This window comes from Paramisgurnus dabryanus, chromosome 17, assembly GCF_030506205.2.
Source record: "Paramisgurnus dabryanus chromosome 17, PD_genome_1.1, whole genome shotgun sequence".
NCBI classification, from domain to species: Eukaryota; Metazoa; Chordata; class Actinopteri; order Cypriniformes; family Cobitidae; genus Paramisgurnus; species Paramisgurnus dabryanus.
This window is the reverse complement of record NC_133353.1, coordinates 6,156,688-6,182,994: the sequence shown is the minus strand read 5'-3', so window position 1 is coordinate 6,182,994 and position 26,307 is coordinate 6,156,688. Positions and strand designations below refer to the sequence as shown.

General features: G+C 36.5%; 2 protein-coding genes across 3 annotated transcripts in view; one reads left to right on the top strand and one right to left on the bottom strand.

The window, feature by feature from the left end:
* The window catches only part of mipol1 (mirror-image polydactyly 1), an 83,287-nt gene extending 72,825 nt beyond the window's left edge, over window positions 1–10,462 (bottom strand). For both annotated transcript variants that reach the window (XM_065253693.2, XM_065253695.2), the window contains exons 1-2: window positions 10,327–10,462; window positions 6,353–6,438 (exon numbers count right to left, since the gene is read on the bottom strand). In XM_065253693.2, the coding sequence (XP_065109765.1) occupies window positions 6,353–6,362 (10 nt within the window). In that variant the 5' untranslated portion in view covers window positions 6,363–6,438; window positions 10,327–10,462. The remainder of the gene's footprint in view (window positions 1–6,352; window positions 6,439–10,326) is intronic.
* A 1,680-nt stretch (window positions 10,463–12,142) lies between these two features.
* Window positions 12,143–26,307, top strand: part of tyro3 (TYRO3 protein tyrosine kinase) — a 30,763-nt gene continuing 16,598 nt past the window's right edge. Inside the window, exons 1-6 of the mRNA XM_065253690.2 lie at window positions 12,143–12,511; window positions 16,463–16,646; window positions 19,906–20,006; window positions 20,160–20,330; window positions 23,208–23,294; window positions 23,412–23,527. Coding sequence (XP_065109762.1) covers window positions 12,454–12,511; window positions 16,463–16,646; window positions 19,906–20,006; window positions 20,160–20,330; window positions 23,208–23,294; window positions 23,412–23,527 — 717 coding nt within the window. The 5' untranslated portion in view covers window positions 12,143–12,453. The remainder of the gene's footprint in view (window positions 12,512–16,462; window positions 16,647–19,905; window positions 20,007–20,159; window positions 20,331–23,207; window positions 23,295–23,411; window positions 23,528–26,307) is intronic.

Below are 26,307 nucleotides of genomic sequence, written 5' to 3'. Positions count from 1 at the left end.
AAGCTTTTCAACAACAGGCCTTCTCTCAATAAATTCCCCAATTCAAGTGTCATCCGTCCGCACCCAATGAGCGTTTCTGGCAGCTCTGAGTTTGACAAACATTCCCCAAATACAAGTAGGTAAAAAGGCAGTAAAACTGCCAGTCTGTGTAAGTGGCCCGTCATTATTGGTCCTGCCTCCTCTGGGAGCGTGAATGTGTTGAAAAGCAAAGGGGAGGCCGGGGGCCACAGGACAGGGTCCTTCGTCCTCATTACCACTCGATGTTTGAGGACGGGCCACAGGAGTGACCGTTTAAATTGCTCCCTGTTCAAACAGTTCCCAAGCATCTGTGGTTCACAGCAAAGCAAGCCGTGTTTGTTTTTCTCTGTTTCATGGGCCATCACTAGGTCGTCTGGAATCCCTGCTCGCAACTGGGTGGCAAGAGAGGACATAGCAGCGTCGCTTTGATTCTTAAGAGATGCAGGATGGATCAGAACCTCCTTTATCATTAAAAAGCCAAAGGTTTTCAAATTAAGAGGCAAAATAATAACAGCGCTTGACTGCATTTATTAAGATGTGACATATGTCACCCTGTCTGTGAAAACCAGGCGTAAGTCTCAAAATCTAATTATGAGATGGTGAGCATCAAATTTTGGTTTCAAATTGAGTTCAGTGTTTGACATGACCTTACTCGGTCAATATTAAAGATATATTTTCACACAATGTCCTTTACATTATGTATAAAGATTTTATGTAGAGAACAGTTAATCACAAAAACGCCTTTAGCTGGGTTTTCACAGGAAGGGTCACAATTTCTACAAAAATATAAAATTTTATACAAAACATTGCTGAAAGACTTTAAAGTACTATAATTGAAGTTTAAAGGAATTCTCCACTTTTCAAAAAAGAAATTCTGATAGTTTCCTCACCCCCATGTCATCTAAAATGTTGATGTCTTTCTATGTTCAGCCAAGAAGAATCTTTTTTTTTAGGAAAACATTCCAGGATTTTTCTCCATATAGTGGACCTCAACAGTTTACAGTTTCAATGCATCTTCAAAGGGCTCTAAACAATCACAACTGAGGGTCTAATCTAACCAAACGATTGTCATTTTCTGTAACAAAAATAAAAAGTATATGCACTTTTAAACTTCTCATCTTGTACTAGCCGTGTGATGCGCCAGCGTGACCTTATGTAGCACGTAAGCACGTCGAAAGGTCACGCATGACGTATGCAAAACTACCGCCCCAGTTTTTTCCAGTTTGAAGAAAGAGGACCGTTCAAGACATTGTTGTATGTTGTATGATAATTAATGTCTTTGTCTCAGTTTATTGTTTAAAATGGTCCGCAAATGTGCATTTCACAAATGCGATGCGTGATTTTTGTATGTGATTATGCAAATATGTAAGATCATGCTGGCGCGTCACATGGCTAGTGCAAGACAAGAAGTTGTGGTTTAAAAGTACTTTTTTTATTGTCGAAAATGACTATCGTTTTACTTTGAAGCTGCATGAAAAATGTAAAAGGAAATGTAAAGTCTATTAAATTGAGATAAATCCTGGAATGTTCCCCTTTATTTCTTCTCATTTGAACAATTAAAAACATAAACAACTTGACAAGGATGACAAGGGCGTTAATAAATTATCAGGATTTTATTTTTATCAAAGTGGAATATTCTTTTAAATTACAAAATTATTTAAAGGGGTCAAAGAAAATCGTGAATCGTAATGATGCAAACATACAGTAAGCATGCACAAATCTCAAAAAATGGTTATAAAATGATTCGTAATTTTATACACCATAAAATGAAAAAAAAAAAACTCTAGTGCCATTTTGTTTTAAATGATGTTGTACCAACGCTATCTCATGGTAATTCATACGTATTTTACGAGGTGGCTAATTTGTAATTCATATGACCACATTCATACATTTTTTGTACCATTTGCCTAATCAAGTTTGTGGCCATGTTCGTATTCTTCACCACCTCAATTTACATTTTCGAAAAACAGGTGTTATGCAAAAAAATATATTTTCCACAAACTGTAGCATGCATGCAGTTTGATTTGCTGTATTGCTTTTAAACTATGCTATTTTTAATCAAATAAAACAATACAATTTTTGCACTTTGCATGAGAAAAAAATGAGAATGATGGAAATGCGAAGAAAACCCAAAGCTCATTCTTGTGCACACATTACAAATAAAGAGAGGTTCTTCATGTTTTATCCAGCCTGATCTAACGTGAAATCTTATGTATTTTACGAGTCGGCTAATTCATATAAATTCAATAAGTGAATCGACCACGAACGTATCATTTTTTTTTGAAAGCCCACCCTTAAACCTAACATCACAGGGGCGAAGGCATATCAGACAATACATTCAAACGTGGTTGTACAATTTAATACAAATTAGCCACCTCATATAATTGCCATAAGATTGCGTTGTTTACTGCAACTAAGATTTACCCCACCAATGAGCAAAATTCTTCATTTCAAGATCCTTTTGCCAGCCTCTGCTTGGGTTTTACGGCCCAAGCCTTTGTGTGTTTGTGAGTGTGCAGGCTTTTCAGCTAGGTTTGTTTGGTTTCAGATCACAGTAACCGGGCTTAAACAGTTAAGCAGTGCCCTTCCTAGGTCTATTCCTTAAACCAACACAGAGACACAAAAGATGGGACAGAGCCCTGTGGAATCCCACTGTCACTGGTGGACCACCCACTTAGGGAGTTAGGCCTGCTGGGCCACATCGCACTCTATCCCAGGGATTTTGAACTTCAATGGGACCCACAAAGAAGATGCGAAAGGGTCGCCGGCGTGCCTCTTGCCCTCCTCGAAGCGAAGAGAGAACAAGATGCGGTATCGGAGTGGGTGGCTGCCGAAAAAGCCTCGGTGGACCACACCGTACCTCCGCCGATGGGACCAAACAGGACGTTTCCTGCCGGCCGGCTCGCGCAGGGGGAGGGAGGTGCGAGGGGTTAAGTCAAAGGTCGATCCACCTGCTAAGAACAAAGCTTGTTGAGACTGTAGCCCTATTTCTGCTCTTGTCGGGAAGGCCAATTCAACTCCGTAGGAAACTTAGCATGTTTGTTATGACGGACTTGGTGTGTGCTTTGAATTTAGACTTCGAAAGGAAAGTTTACCCACGCAAGCTTGTCAGTTGTAATAACACATCCCAGCATACAGCAGCGGGCTTATGGCAAGCCACATCAGACAAATAAAAACGCACAATAGTTTATAATTTATTATCAAAAGTAGTAATCCAGCTCCAAGAATCAGTATTTGTTTTATAAATACAACGCAAGTCCAGCGACATGCTAAAGAATTATTACTTACAAAGGCCAACATTGCATATCTTATAATTATACTTTAGTCATCTTAAATGCAGTAATCTGATTGGACAAGCACAACTCCAAGAGTACAACAGCACTGGACCGCTTCCACGTTTTATGACTTCAAACGGAAGAACTCAAAGTGAATACACCCTTTACACACAAATATTACAACATGTCAAAGTCAATTAACAATGACTTGCGATTGTGAGACAGACGCAAAGTCTGCGCATCAAACACAAACAACGGCATAAATATGGGCATCCAGCCATATACACCTGCAGGCGCACACACATATGCACGTGCACATACACGCCTGCGGTCTAAGGTATCAGGATACATGCTAAGTAGATCCTGTTTCAGGTCTTAGCCTACATCCAAGGCTGAAATGCATTGGGTTGGGCTCCACTACCGCAGAAAGTGTCAGCATATACAGAAACAGCAAGCCAGACATTACATCCCAAAAACAAACAGACGTCACGTATAATGTATCAAACCTGATCTGTGCACTTTTAAAGGCACATGATCACTGTCATATGATATTCAGTGATGCTCTTCACCACATATACAACTCAACATATAAAGATTTGATGGGCATACACATAGATTAGTGGCAAATTTTTTTAAACAAAAATAAATAATTGTTTAGTTTATCAAAAGGCACTATGGTACTATCGCTAGGCTATACTGGCTGCACAATATTTCAGAAAAGACTGATGTGCGATAACTTGCTAAATAATGCAGTATACAATGCGGTATTGCTTAAATATGGTGAATATCTTATTCAAATTAAAATAAAATATATTTAAACAAATAAATGCCTGATTAAAATTGTCTGTGAATAAAGAAAAAAATCACTCAACAACAATTTGTTACACTGTATATATATATATCAGAATACTATGGTATTACCATCTAATGCCATCACTCCACCAGTGTACCCCTGCAGTGCTTTTGTAATGGGTATTATAGACTATTATTTGCAGATTTTGTAAATCCATTCAAATCTTTTAAAGCTGCAGTTCTACTGGATCTTTTTTCTCAGCCCCTTTAGAAAATCAATAAATATTAACTTTTCATCCCTGTGGTTAACAAATTACTACCACTTATAGTTTGCCTCTATTTAATACAGCAACACAGAATGTGTTAAGCATCTCACAATCATTTTACATGACAAGAGCGCCATCTAGTGTCCAGAACCTAGAATGCATCTAAAACCAGTGTACTAAAGTGCTTCTCAAAGTGTGGGAAGATGGGCCGAGATTTTGTAAAATACATTAATTTATCATGAATTCTGTGTAATTAAACCTCAGAAAAATAAGGCTACTAACCAACAGCACTACATTGTATATTTTAATAAGTTTTGTTTATATTAACATTTTATGTTTTACAATGTTTTATGTTATACATTTTCTTTGGGGAACCTTGAAGGGCACAAGTGAGGGCCACCAAACACGGGGAGAGCATGCCGAAAAAGTTTGAGAACCAGTGTACTAGTGTGATATTGGTACTTAAGGCATAGTTTCAACAAATTCAGGGTAAATTAATCTGATACAATACATTTCAGGCTAAATAGTTAATAAAAGTTAGATGCTTTCTCAAAACATTTTGCCTTAATAATTGACATAAAACTAACATTCACAGTTTAATTGACACTTGCAATCTCTATTCTACTGTACTGCATACACTGAATGTTGTATTATATGATTTTAATACTGTACAATGTTGATTGCTGGCTGGTATTGCCACACAATTTTCTGAATTAAACTAGTGGTAAAGTATACCGCAGTGGCAGTACAGACATCTAGGTAAATTTAAAGTACATTATACCACAGGGTTGTTGAATGATTGATTCTGATTGGCTGAGAAATGTTCCATGGGTGTTGATTATTTTTCAATAACCGCACACCCAACCTTTAAAATGTCTTAAAAATATGCACCAGAGCAATATTTTTGGTAACCGTGGTAAAAGCGAAATAACTGACTTCGGTCCTTTGAATATTTTGATAATAATGCACACTCCGCTTCGCGTCATGCCGCATTACCACCTTGGGTGTGCATTATTATTATCTTTTTCTTATAAAAGTATTTTATGCACACTGTAAAAAATGCAGCATGAAGTTAAAACAACTTGGTTTTGCAAGTAAATTCAACATACTATTTTAAGTTTTGACCTGTGATAAGTTGACATAAGTTGGAAATGATTTGACAAACATGTTAAAAATTTTTACAGTGCAGAACAACAATGCCAAAAACAATGCCATTTTACATGTGTTTCTATAGATGTATTATAATTTAACAACATGTCTGTACACAACAGTGGCGGCTCGTGACTGCTCATCCGAGGGGCGCAAATTCAAAATATGTGTTCTAAGTGTCATGTGTGTTTCTCGTGTTTTCAAAATATGTGTTTGTTTGGTCATGTGAACCATGTGCATCACTTGTTTTGTCAAAATAAGTGCCTGCGGCACACGCGTCAAAAGCTCACGTTCACAAAATACATGCAAGACACTCCCTTAACAGTAAACTCTGATTACGCATGAGATTATGCGAGTATCTAGCAAACGCGTGTGTCTCTTTTATCATAAACCCTTTAGACGCGTCTGCAGCAGACACTTATTTTAACAAGAAACATGATGCACACATGTTTGTAAAGAAAACCATAATATAAAGCTAATAAAATGACACAAGCTAATAGCAAAGTTGATAAAAATGTAACTAAAATTAAGCTTAAAACTAATAACATAAAAATGAAAGCAAATTCAAAATATGAATAAAACTAAAAATAAACTACAATTAAAACTAAAATACACAACAGATGCATTACACTTTTAGGCAATTAGCAGATGCTTCTATCCAAAGTTACTTAAAAAACAAGGAAAACAGCAAAGCCATTTGTTATAGATGTATTATGTAATGTGTACAAGTATTTAAAGTTACCTTATATAAAGTGGGACCTACAGACCTAATGTTTAACATTACATCCATTTAACAACTATACACTTGTCACTATACAATTTGCCTCTAACATTTTGGGAGTCGAGACTCACCTTTGTACATATCAACCAGTGAATCCTTCAGTTCTGATTTGTGTATCCATGCCAGTTGATCATCTTCACTTTCAGAGCAGCTTTCCCTTTAATCAGACAGAGGAAATATCAGCATTAATGCCTCACTTCTGTAAAGCATCTCTGTAGGTGCCCAGGCTCTGTGTGTCGGGTTTTGTTCCGGTCATACATTTACTAGCACTCAGTGTGAGTCAGACTAATCTCTTCAGCAATGTCTTCAGGAGCTCACGGCCTACACATCAAATCCTCTAGTTGTGTGTACGTGAAAAAAGGGGTATATTTGTCATGAATGGGTTTGAGTCTAATTTTACTTGTAAGTAATCACAAATCTCAAGGATGTAACCTTAACTGAAATGAGTGCTTGAGTTAGTTAGTCAGCGTGCAAATATTCATGCGTGTTAAAAACCAGGAATCTGGGTGAATTGTCTTGCCATTTAAAGGAAAACACCAGCGTTTTTCAATATTTTTCTATGTTCTTACCTCAACATAGACAAATTAATACATACCTATCTTTTTTCAATGCATGCACTTAATCTTTGTACAGCGCGTTGTGAATGTGTTAGCATTTAGCCTAGCCCTATTCATTCCTTAGGATCCAAACAGGGATGAATTTAGAGCCACCAAACACTTCCATGTTTTTCCTATTTAAAGACTGCTACATAAGTATTTACACCAGTTAGAATGGTGGCACAATAACTTCACCACTCCTGACTTCGGAAGTTTAAGTGAGAGGGGAGGAGTCAGGAGTGATGATGTTACTGCGCGCCAAGGTCAAAGTGCTGCAAACTAAGTGCTCTTCCGCCATACAATATAGTTCTCATATTTTTTCCCCCCAAAAATCGCCACGTTTTATTTTGTGCCATCATACATCATAGTAGTGCTGGGCGATAATTCGATAACGATAATTTTACCGATATAAACTTTTTCGATAAAGCGATAAGGACAGTTCGATAAGTGATCGATAATGTTTACGCACTGTGCGTAATGTTGCACGAGCACTTCCGGATGCGGCACGCGCTCTTGGTTTACAATCACAGTGTCAGTTAGACTTGAAGGAGTGGAAGATGAGGCAAGTTATTCATTTATTAGTAGAGACCTATGATTTTCGCCATGCGGATGACGCGGACGGAATCACGGAATCCAAATGCGCGGAAACATTTTCTTGTGTGTAATGTTGGACGCGCAAACAGGGTTCGTCAAACACAGCAGACACAATAGGTGCAGTATACTGTACTTTCATTCAGCGTCCGCCTTGCGCACGCACACCTCCGCACAGCTTTAAAAGTATATTTACAGGACATTCACAAATTCAGGAAACTGAGGAAAAGCAGCAGATCCAACACTGCAGTGAATATAGTGTTTGCGTATGTGCGCTCCCACAGCAACGTGACACCCTTGACATCCATTTATCAGCGTGTATAGCTCGTATATGTATAACACACGCATGATCACTGAACTAAGTTTTCTTTTTTGTTTAAGTGAACATAAACAGCTGTTACTTAGTATATTGAAACTTAAAGCAGTCTGTCTTGGGTCTTAAAGTGACAGTAGTCTGCTGCTTTTGTGTCAGAAATGTGTTGATTTCATAACAAATAGATTTACATTTAATACAGATCCATTAAAACAAGATTTTAGTTTTTGTATTTGTCATGTTCTGAATAAAAAGTAGTTCAAAACCATTATTAACTGTCTGGTTTTTACAATTTTCATTCAGGAGCAAAAATCTGCCTTTAAATTTGACAGGAGTAAAGATTTGTTATTTATCATGATAATTATCGATATCGACTGATATGGAAAACATTTTCTCGATAATTTTTTGGGTCATATCGCCCAGCCCTACATCATAGTAGGCATGGGCCGGTTACCGGTTTCAAGGTATACCGAGGTTTAAAACAGTCAAGGTTTCAAAACCACTAAAATGTTCTGTTATACCGTCTCCAAGGTATGAGCTGTGCTTATACAAAATTAATTAAATCATGAAGTCATGTGATTGATTTGATGTTTACATTTAATATACATTACGAAAATATTATATATGTGTTGAAAGCATATTATAATTTAAAGGCTTTATTGTACCTGGCATTTGAAAATAACACATTTTAGTGTTGCAATGGCAATACCGCAACACCGTGAAACCGTGGTATTTTTGCTAAAGGTTATCATACCGCCAGAATCTTATACCGGCCCATGCCTACATCATAGTTACTCATGTTTACTCATAGTTACAAGCTTTAAATAGGGAAAACATGGAAGTGTTTGGTGGTTTCTAAATTCATCCCTGTTTGGATCCTAAGGAATGAATGGGGCTAAGCTAAATGCTAACACATTCAAGACGCGCTGTACAAAGATTAAGTGCACACATTGAAAAAAAGATAAGGATGTATTAATTAATCTAAGTTGATGTAAGAACGTAGTAAAATATTGAAAAAAGGTGGTGTTTTCGTTTAATCATGAGAAAGTAAAAAAAATCTGTCAAAAACGGATACAAGTATACTGCTAAGGTGATAAAGTATGGCATCCCCAAAAGGTATTTGGACATGTAAAAGTTAAATGTTTAAATATTATTGCATTACGAAACAAAATGAGAAATGCAGCAAAGCAAACTGAGCAATACATAAAAAGGTGATTAAGACAAAACTAAAATATGTGGTTTCGAACAAACAAAACAAATAATTGGATGCTTTTTGCAGCTTGTCAGGTGTTAGCAGAACATGCTTATATACATAATGTGATAAACTACACCTATGTTTACTCTGCTTGAGAAGAAATGACTTCTTACAGCTGCTAAAAATCTTATTTTGTTTCAAAAAGGTCTCAGAAAGTAAAGGTAGTTCTGGGATATAGTATAGTAGTCTATTTCCCTTGAGATGTCTCTTGGTTTGATATTTAAGAAATAATTGACGACAGGCCACTGAATTATTCTAAAATAATCCACACCCAAGGTGGTGATGTGGCACGACGTGAAGCTCAATTACACAGACACAGTTAAAGGGATAGTTCACCCAAAAATAAAAATTCTGTCATCATTTACTCCATCTCGTGTTGTTACAAACCTGTATAAATATAAATATTTATACAGGTTTGTAACAACATGAGAGTGAGTAAATGATGACAAAATTTTATTTTTGGGTGAACTATCCCTTTAACACTAATAAGCACAGTTTATAAACGCACAAATATTTATGAACACATAAAAAATAAACACAAAAAAATCAGCAACTAGCCGATTCACACATATTTACCCAAATGGATACTATTGATGTAATGTCCCATTGCTCACTGTCATCTAACAGACATAAAAACTATACTCACTTCATAGACAGCTCATTCTCCAATGTTGATATTTTGTTTTTTGCTCTTTGCAGTGCACATTTAACATCTCGTGCCATGCTTGTGATATTCATGTGTGTGTAGAAAGCCGGGGCTTTCTGACTGGACACAGTATACTTCATCTCACCTTGCACATATCCATGCAACATGATCCATGTGAGGAGACTGACTGTGGCTGTGTTTCAAAACATTGTGAGCTGCCTACGTACACTTACAAAATAGTACAGTATTAGTAACAGTAATAAGTAATAGTAACCGTAGTTTTTGTAAGATGAAGTATACTTTTTAGTCAGATGTTTAAAAATACTTACAAGCCCGATATGCTATTTGTAAAGGTAGGCAGCTCAGCTGATGTGTGTCTTCAGCCAAACAGCGAAGCGAAGCATGCGTTTTTATTAAAGGATACATTGTATCACGTGCACGTTATAATGTATGGTTTATTGTGTTACTAGTTGCAACGTGTCTTGGTAAAGCATATACAGTAAACAAGTTCCTATAACCTGTTACTCAAGCTCCACACATTATCAAAACACATGCATTGCTTTATTTAAATAAATCATTAAGTCGTGACTGAACTTTTATAGTGAGGGCATCTACAGTCGTGGTGATATAAAAAAAAGGCTTACCATGAATGGACTCAAGGTTATGGGTTGTTCATTTTGGGGCTGGTCGGACAGGATTGTATCCAAAAAGTTTTGCAGGGCAACTTCCTTTTACAGTGTACAACACCAAGCGCCATTCCGGTCCGGTGGGAGAACGACCGGAAAGAAAGGAGAGGGAAGCGATGTCACTTTTGACCACTAGATGGCAGTGATTACTTTTCAAATTATGCGCTTTTTAACTTATGGGAAACTGTTCAATTAATTTAATAAATTAATATGGAAAATAGCAAAATATATATGATTAGGACCTTGCAACATAGTAAAATATGTGTGAACGCTACTGGAAAAAATAGACCATTCTAATGGTTAACATTATGTACAGCTGTTTACCATTAAAACCATTACACAAACCATGTCTGTATATGTGGTATGTTTGGGCCTTATTCCAGTAGGATTGAATGGTATATTGCTTCTTATCCACCAGATAACATTGCAGTAATAAACACAACATCTTACTAGTCGAGACCCACAGAAACCATTATAGTTTCCATTAAAATTTGCACAATTCCCATTATAAGCATAAAATCTAAATTCCTATTATAATTTTTTTACGCAGGGACTGTAACACAGTTAAATTAAGATTAATTCTTATTGGAAGATTCACTTGTATACAGTGCATCCCTTCGTGAGCCCCCTCCAAAAAATGTATGACATAAAACATTCCAAACCTAGGAATTTTAATTAGGAAAAATAACTAGTTTTAACAAACATGCCTTACTAAAAACATGACTGGTGTGCATTTTGAGGCAAAACAAAGCGCACTGATGTATTTTAAGATATGTCAGTGCAAGTTGTTTTTTAGTTTGGACAGCTCTTACATTTTTGTTTTAGTCTAGGACTAGTCTTATCCCTGTCTGGGAAACCGCCCCTAAATTATATAATGTTGTGCTACTTAGGTTAGTAGTCTTATTTTTCTGAGATATATTTACACAGAATTTATGATAAATTAATTTATTTTACAATTTATGACACAATCTCAGGACCCCCAGGGGCCACAGCCCCCAGTTTAAGAACCACTGATTTAAAGGGATAGTTTACCCAAAATGTAAAATGTTGTCATCATTTGCTCACACTCATATTGTTACACCCTGTATACATTTCTTTGTTCTGCTAAACACAAAGAAAGATATTTGGAAAGAAGCAGAAAAACTGAAGCACCATTGACTTTCATAGTAGGAACAAATACTACTATGGAAGTCAGTGGAGCTAAAAATGGTTCGGTTACAAACATTGTTCTGAATATCTTCCTTAGTGTTCAGCAGAACAAAGAAATGTATGCAGGTTTGTATCAACATGAGGGTGAGTAAATGATGACAGAATTTTCATGTGTGGGTGAACTATCCCTTTAACTTACCCAGAACTAATCCTGAACCTTTGGCTTTATTTTAAACTGCAAAAGAATGTGTTTCCAGATTTAAACGAAAATTTAAGTAGCCTACTAAATAATAAATCTATGATAAAATTGTTATATTAGCACAAGATCTTATACTAAATATTCTCTAAAAACAAGCTGGTATAGTTTACTCAGAACTAATCCTCAATCTTTATCTTTTTTTTTTTTATTGAAGCTATAGTTAGGAAAACATGCTTGAAGCCTCTCTGAAAAAACCCTCAGTTTTTGAATTGTGAATATATGACATATAACTAAGATATGAAGATACGAACAAGGTCTAAATGTTGTATTTTTCTAAAAATACTGGTTTAACTTGCTCTGTTGCTCTGCTATGTAATTACGCTATATGATCTAAAGAGGGCGCTAATGCACAAATCTCTACGACCCCTCAGATGTTTGCTCTTTTGGTTAAATCAGTCGACTCGAGTAGTTTACTTCACACTGTCTTCACAGGAACTCTTTGAGGCTATGTTGTTTTAAAACACATGGACATTATGTGACTTTTACCCGTACTGTTGCAGAAAACGCCGTGAATTGAACGCAGCAGGAGGATGATTATGAAGTTGCTATGAAGTGGTGAAGTGTCGTGTAATGTAATGGCATTTACAATCGCCAGGTTAACTTAATTCATTAATAATCGCTGCTGAGCTCGGGTGAAAGAGAAATAAACGCAACTCTTCTTCACAGAAGATGTTATAATGGGGATTTTTCTCTGGATACTGCTGATTTTAATGCACTGCTATGAAGGGATTCATGGTGAGTTGGCGACACGTTTCATTAAAATCAGCGCTAATGTGTTATGCTATGATGCGAGACAATGTTTTAACATCAACATCAGTGTTTAAGTGTAAATATATACTGGGTCGCTTATTATTATCAAGCAAAAAGTTGTCATATCCTTGTTTAATAACCTCTCGAATAATTTATTAAGGATTGATATGATTTGTTATTTAGGCACGAGACTTATCGAGTGTAAACAAATGGTTTGAGGCGACCTCAGCATCTCGACCATTTCTGCAATTCGAGGATGAAACTTAAAAAGTTTGTTTATGTAAGAATTTAATCACTTATGGACAATTAATGCATTTTTTTTATACGTTGACACTGTCAATATGACCATAAGACACTAGTTTTTACTAAAATTCATAGAGACTTACTTTAGTAAATCCTATATACTATAGTTTTATTTATTATTTTATTTACTTATTGAAAACAATAGAAACCATCCAAGAAATTATAATGGTTATAATGGAAACTATAATGGTCTCTAGTAGATGGGAACTTATTTAACCCCTTAGCATTCCTAAAAAAGGCTACAAAAATGCCTTTGAATCATTTGAATCAATTTCAGCTTTCCGAAAATATGTAACATGTTAAGCTTTTTGTTTTTGAGTTGTTGTATTTGATAAAGTTTTCTGTAAAATGATGCAATGTTCCTCCCACGGGTTAAATTAGTCAATTAGTTTCAATAATATTGTAGTGGGTCAGGGTTGCGGTTTCTTTGTTTACGTTATCTATTTGGTGGGACGTGAATGTGGACGTGATGTTTTGGCTAGCTGTGATGTCATTCTTTATTACTTGGCAGGCTTCATGAACGTCCACACTTCCAAAAATACCAGAAATGATGCGATCACAATAGATGTCTTAGAATAGGACACAAAAGCCCACTTGATGAAAATATGAAGTTTTTTCAAATTTGGGGCGTAGTTTATGTATTGCACACGTCTTGTTCTGTGTCTTTATTGAGATTCACTTGACATTTAGAGGAATGCAAAACATTTTATATGAATGTAGAGTTTTATGTCATTCTGATTTATACATTTTAAAGGTCCACTGTGTAGATTTTTAGCGGCATCTAGTGGTGAGCAAACGCATAGAAAAGCTACAATAGCCGCCACAGGACAAACATGTCTGAGACAATGGCCGTTTCTCAATATGCGTTCTTGTCTGTACTTGTGTTCTTGTGAAACGTCATCAGTAGCGGACCAAGTACTGTTCCAAATCAAAGTTAGCTTCAAGCCCAAGTTCACATAAAATCCCCGGATGTGTTCTTGATCCGCCCATTTTATCGAGGATGCATCAGAGGAGACTTGTGTGGGCTTATGACAGCGAAGTTTCCCAGAATGCATTTCGCGTCAGGAGTTCGTTCTTCCGAGTCTGAACTTGCAAGTTCGAACTACGAAGGACACAAGTCCGAGTTTGGCATACTTGGTATTGAGAAACGGCTAATGTACTGACAAAACGCACTTCAATTAACGGTTTTAGGGCTACTATACTAACATGACGGCGTGAAATGGTGACTTCCATGCAAGGGGATCCGAGGTGTTTGTAGTAGGGATGCTTAACGATCAGTGTTGGGCAAGTTACTTCCAAAGTGTAATACATTATATATTACAAATTACTGTCATTTGAAAGTAATTAGTTACATTACAATATTACTGACTCTGAACTGTAATGAGTTACACTACTTTTGCGTTACTTTGAGTTACTTTCATCAAAATAACAGAAGTATGACTAGGCATTATAAAATGTTAAAATGTAGTTTATTGATGCTGTCATAAATCTAGAAGTTATGTGTTGGCCCTCGAGCTTTGAATAGGCACAGTGAAGACTTATGGCAAAATACAGTAACAATCACTGTCAGAATCATAAACATAAACAAATGATCTGGTAAAAGTCTGGTAAATTATGGTACACATACCAAACACAATAAAGCTAGAGCCCACTATAATGCAACCTATAGACTAATAACATGGCAAGACACGCAACCTCTTTTCATTTCTATTCTTTAATTCACTTTTAATTCAGATTCACAGCACAAACCTGGCATGCACTGGGTTGACACAACTTATCAAAAAGTGCTACTGGAGGATCAGGCCTCAAGGAATACAGCTCATTTCAGTACAATATAAGGATTACATGTAGGTTAACATATAAAACACAGACAAACAGAGGAACACTGCTTTTTGCCAAACAATGAATATAGGCTCCCATACAAAGGCTGGTAAAAACTTTAACCAGTGATGTTTAAATGTACTATTTAAATAACCATGTTTAAGTCTACATTAATGTTATGTTGTAGTTTAGGTTGCTGTTTGTAATAAAACCGTAGATAGCATAGGAATAGCCTAGCAATCTATTATGTATATGGACTTAAACCATAGCAACGTTAGCTTACCTTGTCATTGCTGGTGTGGTGAAATGGATTTTACTGGCAAGATTTCTAAAAGTCTCTTTACTTCTGAGGTTCAAACAGCACAGGAGACCGATAGAAACTTTCTGTTGCTTTAACTTCGTGCTCTCAGTCGAAGAATTTTGCGTGTGCGGCGCTACCGGACCTGATTGCGACCACTTTAGTCAATGCTTATACAGCCGCGGACTTCCCAGATTCGGCTCTTTAAGAAACGCGTCAAATACAAAATTAAAGTAAAAATGAACATGCTGCATACAGCACCTGGAAACAGACATACGCTGCGTCCCAAACCGCCTACTTCCATACTATATAGTAGGCAAAGAGTACGAGAAGTAGTGCTTTTCGCCTACTATATAGTATGGAAGTATGCTGTTTGGGACGCAGCCATTACTATTTCACCCGCAGCTTTTTCCTGTGTGGATGCTGGTTGTGCGCATTGGTCAAAAATAAAAAAATTAAAATAACACGTCTATTTTTGAAATGCATTGTTGTAACGTGCTCGTTACTAAGACTGTAACGAGTAAAATATTACCAAAATTTGATTAGTAATGCGTTATATTACTGCGTTACAGCAAAAACGAATATATTACTGTAATATATTATATTTTGTAATGTGTTACTCCCAACACTGTTAACGATTAATCGCGATTAATCGTTAGCAGAATAAAAGTTTTTGTTTACATCATATATGTGTGTGAACTGTGTATAATAAATTTGTATAAATAAATGTACACACATGCATGTATATGCTTTAGAAATGTTAACATGTGTATATACATTTGTATATTTATGTATAATTTATATTATATATAAATACTTAATATATAAAAAAAAAAATCTTAAAATTATACATGAATGTGTTCATATTTATATATATATATACATATTTATTATACACAGTTTACACACATATGTGATGTAAACAAAAACTTTTATTCTGCTAACGATTAATCACGATTAATTGTTTAGCATTGTAGATAAAAATGGCTCATTCTAAGGTAATATAGACGGTTATTTATTCTTTGCAGAGTTAACCGGAAGTTACATTTGTTCCACAAAAGCCGTTTGTTTATGTTGTTCCTGCTAAAACCGTTTATAAAAAATACAGTTCATTTCGTCAGGTATATTATATTGCATTTCTCTCAAGAGATCCTACTAAAAGTTACACAGTGCACCTTTAAAACTTAGGAATTGAAAGCGTTTTAATATATGGTGTAAAATTTGATCTGTCCATTTATCACTGTATAATAAACAAATACTATTTTCAGTTGTTTAAATATTTTTTGAGCAGTTTGTGTAAAATCAGCAATTGTCTTATGTGAATATAAGCCACACTTGTGGATGTGGATAGTAGCGGTATGCGGATTGACGAGATAAATCGTCAATGGCGGGAAAAGAGTTCAAAACCACTTGAAACAAAATCCATGTTTTTTGATAGTAATAACTGTATGGTAATACTTTGGTTGTACATTTGCATTAGCAACGTCTCAGAATGTGTTTGTGTGTTTTCTCAGGTCTACGGTTCAGCAAACACCCCTTGAACATCACAGTAACTCAGGGTAACAAGGCTCGTCTGGTTTGTGCTTTTGAGGGGCTTAGCGAGCCAGAGATCACCTGGATGAAGGATGGAGAGAAGGTGTACAGCACCGATCAAATGTTCATCCCACTGGATACGGACCATTGGGAGACTTTCCACAGGTAGGGCTTTCTGACGGGCTGGATTGTGATCAGCGTTGTTGACTGTGGATAAAAGAAAAAATTTTACTTTTCTAGGTGAAAAGGATGTTGGAATGTGTGTTAGTGTCAGGTTTGACCATATAAGACAATGGGTTTTTGCCTTGTAGTCTGTTTAGTTATCACGAGACCATGGCCATGTTTTTATCTTTGTTTATTAGATAAGCAACATTCATTGCTGCCTGTAATGTAGTAGGAGACACCAGGAGAGATGCGTTTTATCAAGGACATGTTTTTCTCAGCAGATCCCAGAGTTTTGTTTGTTCATGTATCCATGATCTGACCTTCAGAGTTATACAAGTTTACATTTATTTGCTTAGATTAAGGTCATTCTTGAATATGATAAAAATGTCCTGAATTTGTGTTCCTGAATGAGCAATCTAAGGAAAATGTCACAAAACAAGATATTTGATGCCCTTATTTCAGTCCTTGTCAAGTTGGTTAAATAAGTTAAGTAGAATTGCTTTATCGGCTTTAAGGAGATATTTAGTCGGGCTGAACCAGTTAATAAAAGCATTGTGGGCTCATAGTGCAGAGAATAAAAATAAAAACACCAAGCTCAGAGTTAGTTTGCTACTAACTTTGGGGTAACCAAACAGCCAGGATAAAAAGTCCACTTTTAGTTAAGCATATGGTACCATCTGCTGTATTGTAATCAAAGTCGTGACTGCTTGGAGACAATAGATGAAATGTAAACTTATGTTAAGTGTTAGCCTTTATGGACTGTGAAAATACCTTGTTGCACTTACATTAGGGTGCTCTCACATCATCCCCAGTCCACTAACGTCATTAAAAGATGCAAATGTTTTGAAGAGTGTTTTCATCATTTTTATGAGTTTATGGCTTATTAGGTGTGTTTGAAATCATGCACATTGTGCAGATCGTTTGGCCTATGACATATGTAACCGCGCGAGAGATTTTGAGAGCAATCTGCTCTCCAATCACTCTCGAGCGGCTTTAATGTCATAAACCGATCGGTCCGCACAGCATGCATGTTGTTAAACACACCTCTGTTATCTGGGGTCTTTTGGGATGCTGTGACATGTGGCTGTATGTATTTGGTATTTGTGCTGCACATATCGTATTATAGTCTTTAACAATGACTGCTGAAGTTTCACATTTCGGTGCGCATGCAGCGCCCCAGAATCAAGTGAACTGTACCCCGAGAACACCTCTGAAAAGCGTACCTGGGTCTATCATAAGTGTGTACAGTATGGAGAGGTCACACTAGCTAAACGAACCGTACTTTGGGGTCAAACGGACTCGGGTACGGTATGATTCAAATAATGAGTACACCCTTATGTTTAAACAACTTGACTTAAACAAGTTACTTCAACTTACTTAACTGGTGAGGAGTTGGTATAGACGGTTTCATCGGACGCATGCAATATATAGCAACTTCTAACTAGTCAAAAAAGTTGAAATGACTTCAAGTTGTATTCAAGTTGTTTAAACTTAAACATCTAAGTGGAACAAGGAATTTTTACAGTGTGGGTTTTGCTCAGCGATAGATATAATAGTGTGACATCATAGCTGTCACAAGGTTATACTGTAAATAAAATTGCATTTTAAAGGCTGGCAGTTGAACATGGATGACATTATATTTGAAATAACTAAATCAAAACATATTGCACAATTGACATATTTGTGAGCTCTGATGTGTGACTTGCGTCACAGCAACCATAAAGAGATAAAAAGGTTCTGCAGAGAAATTACATTGAATTTTCTTTGCAGGCAAGCCCCAGATGAGAGCAGATATCTGCAATAAAATGCAAATAGTCATTAGTAACACAAGTTTTCTGTACTAAAGTACAGTTTGCCAGTAATCCCTTTCACGAGCACTGACGCAGTCCATTTGCCTGTTATTCAGATGCTGAGACTCAAAAATACTTTGGGTGGAAATTAGCTTTTGAAAGTTTTGTCTGCTGTAAAATTAGGCTTAAAAGGATTACAAACTACAAAAACAAACACAAAGTCATATTAACTCTTTCACCGCCAGCGTTTTTAAAAAAAGTTGCCAGCTAGCGCCAGCATTTTTCATGATTTTCACCAAAGTTTAATGCCTTCCAGAAAATGTCCTTCTTTAAATATATAAACATACAATATACCAAATGAAAGAACAGACCCTCTGCTTTAAAAAAAAAAAAAAACGTTTCATCCTACCTTCAGTGGTTCTTTTGTAATCAGCTTTTGAATATGGGTAGGTTTCTGCAAAAACACCACATTTTGAGCAAAAAGCAGAGATAATTCCATTATTGTGACGGACTTTAAATAGAGATCCCATTCAGAGCGATCTTTAAAACAGACACGGACATGCAGCCGCTTGCCATAGGGCAATACTTCCGGGTTTAAAAAGTTGAGTGGATAATAGCGGTATTGCAGAAAGACAGAAAATCTCGTCATTGGCGGGGAAGCGTTTTCTCTTAATTGACGAGATATCTCGTCAATGGCGGTGAAAGAGTTCAGGGGCCATTTACATTATGACGTTATTAACCAAAAATGGGAAACTGTATGCGTTTTACGAGTGGTTTCTGTTTATTATTAACGCTTCTTTAACAAAGTTTAAAAAAAATTGCCTTATGGCCCAATTGTAGTAATAAAACGACCTCATTGTGCTCCCAAATAAAACTGCTTAATGCTTTTGTCGTCTTGATTGTAAGAATTTATTGCTCAGTAGAAGAACGCGTATGTGCGCAGTGTTTATTTAGAAAGTAACATCGCCAACTACTGGCTTGGCATGTATAATACAGTGTTTTTTAATCATTTTTACTGTTCTGTGTAAATGTGGGTCGTTTTAAGAAATTTAAGAAATGTATACATTAATTTTTTTTAAATTCAAACCAAACAATAAACATTTCCATTTTTTTACTACATTGTGACTTAGCCTAAAAGTCAAGTTGCCAGCATAATCTGTAAATGTGTACTAACTTCTCTTAGTGACAGTAAAAACTGTAAAAACAAATGTAAACCTATACGTCATGCATTATTTCAGTGCAATTCCAGTTCATGTTGCACAACTGAACTTTGTCTCAGTTTTCCTTCAGTTGTAAAACTGAGAATTCTGAGTAAATTTTTGATATACTTCATAAACAAAATTTTAAGATTTTTATTCCAGTTGATTTATACTTTTCATGAAAATGTATTATTTGTATGTTTTGATATCAAATTATTAGTTACCTTTAAGGGTACAGTAGGCATTTAAAGAGCGTGTTTTTCTCTTTAGCATTAAATCCGTGCAGCAGCAGGATGCTGGGAAGTACTGGTGTGAGGTGGATTATATTGGCAAAATCATTTCTTCTGAACCAGCTTGGATCACAGTAGAAGGTTTGTCTATTACAGATTTTAATACCTATTATTGTATATAAGAATGGCTTCAGAGCACGTCTTTGTCCTTTAGTTAACTACAGTCTTTAACCTGTCACTTAGCAAATCAACTCTCTTATTTGAACACTAAACTGTTTATCGCTGTGTTTTCAGGTGTGCCTCACTTTGTAGTTGAACCCCAAGATATGGCCACATTTGCAGGAGAGCCCTTCAATCTGACTTGTGTCGCACGTGGACCTCCAGACCCTGTGGAAGTGTTATGGTGGCTGGGAGGTGAACAGAAGGGTGATTTCATGCCCTCCCCTTCAGTTCTCTTGGTTAAAGGTGAGACACATGTAGCTCAGATAGGTCAAGAAGAAATGCTTGAGCATACATGCACTATTCAAACCTATTCATGCCTAATTGCACCTTGTTGTGCGCTTGTGATACTACATGAAATCGAACACACCTCTTCTGTCTTGTCCAAACATACTGTGACATATTTAAAAAATGGTCATGTGACTTGCACGTCAGGTGACCTGTAAAGTGCAGTTTTGCGAGATATTCCTTTTTCAAATTGCCTGAAAAACCACCTTACCCAATCATAAAAACGTTTGCAATGTATGCGAAATTGCCGTGTTTCCATTGGGCGCATTTTTAATTCGGTATTTCAATTTGCACAATTTGAACAGTAATGGAATGGCATATGGAATATGTTATATAAATCAAAGAAGCAATATGGACAAATATCCCAAACTAGGATATGTAAACTCTTTAATTAGTAGGGTTGGGAACCGAGAATTCTTTATTTTTTATTTTTATTTTTTTTAAAGAAACCGGAACTGCATGGAATTCTGTGGAATTCCAATGCGTGGGCAAAGCACTGTGCCATGTCTTACCTCATGAATATTAATAACGTTTAGCCACTGTTTACAGTCACATATCCAAATGAATGCAGCTTCCCACAGAAAACACTCGGGCTGCACTTCACCATGCAGAAAACCTTACGAGGACTACTTCAACAGGAATAAATGACATAGTGACTAAAAAAATCAATCCATTTCAAATGTTAAATATTTTGACAGTGATTAATAAACACAAATGGAATTGTTTAAGTATTGTGCATTATTGTTCATATTTATTCTATTACAATGGAATTGGAACTGGGAATCGTTAGGCAGAACTGAAACTGGAACCGGAAAATTTCTTATGATACCCAACCCTATTAATTAGTATAACTAAATAACGACAGTATTTACAGGGTTCTCACGGGTCCTTGAAAGTTTGTGAATCTGGGGGAAAAATTTAAGGCCCTGGGGAGTTTTTGAAAATAAAGATACAGGTCATTGAAAGTGCTTGAATCTACTTTATGCAAGAAGTTTTCTGGAAAAAAATCCATATTTTTCCCTTTGACTTTCTAAACTTTTAAGCACACGTGCTAAACTGTTCGCTTTAAATGCTTATATCTTCTGTATGCAAATGTTAATTCATACCAGAATGCTTTTTGCATAGTTTTTATAGACACATGAAAACATTTGGGTTATATATGTAACTGTTGTTCCCTGAAAAGGGAATGAGACACTGCGTCTCCCTTGCGATACTTCCTGCGTCCCTGTAACATGTCTTTGGTAATATTTCAGATAGCGATATACTTCATGGCTCCCTCGTCACCCTGTCTTTGTTGTTAAGCCTCACCATTGGCTGAATTTGATATACACATTTAGATGCACACTTACCCCTGGAAGCGTTCCCAAAGTGTCACCGCAGTGACACAGCACGAGTTCCCTTGACAATGTATAATAAAAGGTGACACAATGTAACCTTGTGAGAGAGAGAGAGAGAGAGATATTTTAGTGGATTGTGTTATTGTTTCAGCTCACTTTATTACAAGGCCATGTGTACAATGTGTGGCAGATATGATAATGTTATGTTTTTACAGTGTATCATTACGTGTTGGAACAAGCAACTTGTTACTGGAAAAACACAATATTCTTATTAGGAAAAGCCATATGAAATGTCAAGGTTTCAAAAATCCCTTTCAGGTCTTCTCTGAGGTAAAACATTGGGCTTTTGAATTGAAGAACTGAGTCACTGGTTGCTTCTGCTGGGTGGGGCAACTTCACAAGGTTTTGGTTTTTGTAGAAAGGTTAACTCTGAAATGGGTTTTCAATGGGGCAAGTATTTACCCACCTGAAAATATAGTATATTGTTAAAGAGCATTGGCAAAAGGAGATACTGAACATTGGTTTTGATGTACAGTATTTTATTTCCTGGGATGTGGAAAATAATCTTCTGTTTTTCTTATCTTTGATCAATATTAACCTTATTAAAGGTGCTGTAAAACACAAACTTACCACTCAGAAACATCCATTAACAGTCTCGGATAACTGATTATTCCTCAAAATCTGTATCTTCGTCTAATACAGGCTCAAACATATAAGGTCTGTTTACACACACACACACACACATAGAGCTACTGAAAGAGCTGCTCTGAGAAACAGCCAATCAGAGCAGAGCTCAACATATTATTATTCATAACCCTTTTAAATTATGTAATAATAGATCTTTTCATTCTAAAAGCAAGTCCTAGGCTTGTATATGGACACGTAAAATTGTCTGTGGGTAATTTGCGCACTTAATAAAGCCACATTCCTTCTATGTAGATTTTACATATTATTTCAATGCATTCATTGGCACCTTTAAAACGGTTTAATCAAATGAAATCAAGTCATATGCACTTATATATTTGGGTTAAGTAATACAATATGTACATTTCTAATCATGTCTTAAAACCCTTCTGTTGGTGGTCCATGGATTTTGTAACTGGACCTTATAGTTCTGCCAGGGAATGCATTATAGTGATCGATACTACAGCGCTAGTGCACTAAAGCTAACTTTCCATTTTTAGCAGCCTATGCTGACAAAGCTTTGAGTCATGATATCTTTGTAAGACTCATATATCTCATATATCCACATTATCATGAACTTTGTGCACAAATGGGTTTGACGCATTCATTACTGGAACTATGAATGTTTTCGTCAGACAGCTCTGTCGTTATTTTCAATCACAATATCAGAGCTGTCATTCCTTTGCTCGTGAGGCAAGTTGAGACATGAGCTTTCATTACGAGTTATTCAAAAGCTGAGAAAAAGAGGCAACATTTCTGTTGGATTAAAATCTGATTTTGAGAAGTAAAATGTGTTTTTCATGTGCTCAACTAGGTGTGAATGACAGTGTAAAGTTTTACTGTGAAGCCAGGAATGCACGAGGCATCTCTGTGTCGCGCACAGGCACGGTGCACATTAAAGGTGAGACATAATGCACACAATAACACATATGGTGAAATCACAAAACGGTGAAAGTTTAGGAGGCTTGCATAGTGAAGATGATTCTAATGTTGATTTTACATGTGATCTTTTGTTCAGTTCGGCCAGATTCACCTCAGGGTATCAGGGTGCATCAGGCGTCTGAAAGTAATGTTACATTAACATGGAGCCCAAGTTTCACTGGACATTCACATCTTTCCACCTGCACTATACAGGTAGAGTTTTGATGTCTTCTGCATGGTTGCTGGGTTTCATCTGTTCTTATGTGCCTACATCAACTTAAAAGAATACATTTATGCATTTGGCAGATGCTTTTATCCAAAGTTAGCTATGAAGCTATACATTTGTTGCCTGGAATCGAACCCACAACCTTTTGCGATGCTAACACAATGCTCTTCCACTGAGCTACTGTTGGAAAACTTTTTAGCAAAGACCAGGAGACTTTGAGCATACTACTAGTGGCACTTCAATCATCAAGTCTAACTTTAAAAGTAATGCATGTATACTTTTTAAGCCATTCGAAGTGGGCAGTCCCTTCAGATGGAAACAATGCCTTTAGATTACAATAATAACATGAAACAAAGGATACAGTAAGGCAAGAAATAGCAGCTGTAAACACATCCCAGATCATCCCCCTTTGAGCAATGGAAACATGATAGCAGAAAAGGGCATGTGTGAAAACACTCCATATTATCTTAGAGATAAGGTGCTCACCCCTTCAGTTTAGGGTCCCCTGCTGATTTTACCCTTGGAAGACCCATGAACAAATGGGCCCTAACTCGCCCAATGGAACAACGGCACGAAAGCCAGCTAGTAGCTTCAATAACCTTGCTTATTTCTTTCATATTAAGGTGAACATATACATATGGGAATAATTACAGAGTTCCCACAGGTCCTTGAAATCCTTAAAAGTTTGTGAATCTGGGAAAAAAGTTCAAGGCCCTGGGAAGTTTTTGAAAATATACATACATGGATACAGGTCATTAAAAGTGCTTGGATCTATTTTATGCAAGAAGTTTTCTGGAAAAAAAATCCATATTATTCCCTGTATAGTGTAGGATAATATCATTAAAATTCTAGACTGTTCGCTTTAAATGCTTATATCTTCAGTATGCGAATGTTTATTCATGCCAAATGCTTTTTTGCATAGTTGTGTTTGACACATGAAAATGTCTCGGGTTACCTGAGAAGGGAACAAGACGCTGCGTCTCTCTTGCCATACTTCCTGTGTCCCTGTAACGCCGTCTTTGGCAATTTTTCAGATAACGATATACCTCCTGGCTCCCACGTCACCCTGTCTTTGTTGTAGGGCTGTCACTTTTTATTCGATATTCGAATATGCATTCGAACATGACGTGAAATATCCGTATTCGAACTATAAATAAACCATCCGGTTTTTTAAATGCCATGTGTAGCGCATTTTTTACAGGAACACCTCGTAATAGGAAGGAGGCTGAGAGTGAGACCGACGACGGCAACTGTGCGCAAGAGAGGGAATCAAATGGGACTAAAATGAACCTCATGTGCATGTCAAGATAGAATTATAGTTTGTATATAAAATGACATATTGTTTATAGTGTTAAATATTATAGCAGAATAAAAACCTTGTGTTAATACGTTCGCATTATGAAATTAGCATGTATGAAGATAATTTCATCATTTTTACAACGCAATGTAAACTTTATATTAAACAACAGCATTTGTCTTGTAAACGGATTTTAAATGATCATGTGCTGACTGTCGCGCGTCACATAGACGACAGAGTCAAGTGAGATCTGATTAACTCATCTATAAGTTTAATTTCATCTCAAGTATCAAAGGGTTTGTGCTCTCTATCATTGAAAACGGGCAAGCAAACAGCACGCGCAGGGTTAATGTACTTGTGAATGACGGCTCACAAACGCGCGGGATAGGCTTTGTATGTGTGCTTGTTGTCAATGACAGTTCTGGTCACAAACACGCTCCAGCGCGGGATATGTGTGCTTGTCAATGATGGGCATTAAATCCGCGAAATTCCGCGGAGTTTTCTGCCGAAATCTGCGGGCGCGAATTCCGTTTGCGTCTGTCTATATACTCCTGCTGCTATTTAAGTTGTCACGTTATTGTTTGTAACTGTTCTGAATCATTTTTTTTATATATATATAAGTTTGTTATTCATAAGTTGATAACCTGCTGTTTCAAACATTAGGTAAAAAAGTAATCCAGACAACCCTGTGTATGACTGTCACTGTTAATAATTTTGTGATTGAATCTCCATTACGGTGGGTTTTTGATGCGCGTGGGGGGCGGCGCCTAGATATTCGAATATAATCGGATACATTGCATGATATTCGAAATCCGTTCGAATTAGATTTTTCTCAAAAGTGACAGCCCTACTTTGTTGTAAAGCCTCACCATTAGTTGAATTTGATATACACATTCAGATGCACTTACTCCTGGAGGCGTCCCTAAAGTGTCACCGCAGTGACGCAGCGCGAGTTCCATCGAAAGGGAACTGTAACAATGTATCTTAAAAGGTAACACGATGTAACCTTGCTCTCACTTGAAATGTATCCCACATTTAGTCCTTGAGTGTGGGAACCCTGTAATTAATAAAACAAAAACAATGACTTAAAATTATTTTCCCACACTATAGAGACACATTATTCTCTCTTCATTTACTTTAATTATACTTAAATATACTAAAGTTATACTAAAACTGTACTAAAACTGTATGACACTCTTTCACATGGCAGACGTTAGACAGAAAACTTATGACGTATTATGAGATGATTCAATTTTCTGAATGTTACTCATTCATATAATACGAATTAATGTTGTACATTAAACCAGTGATGTTTATTTACATTTTCTATACACAGACCTCAAATTCATTGCAGTTTTCTGTTCTCTTTTGATTGACAGGATATATGAGCCATGACTATTGGCTGTTTTCAAATTATCGGCCAATAACCAAATGGACGTCATTTATATAGCGCTTTCAACAGACCCATGG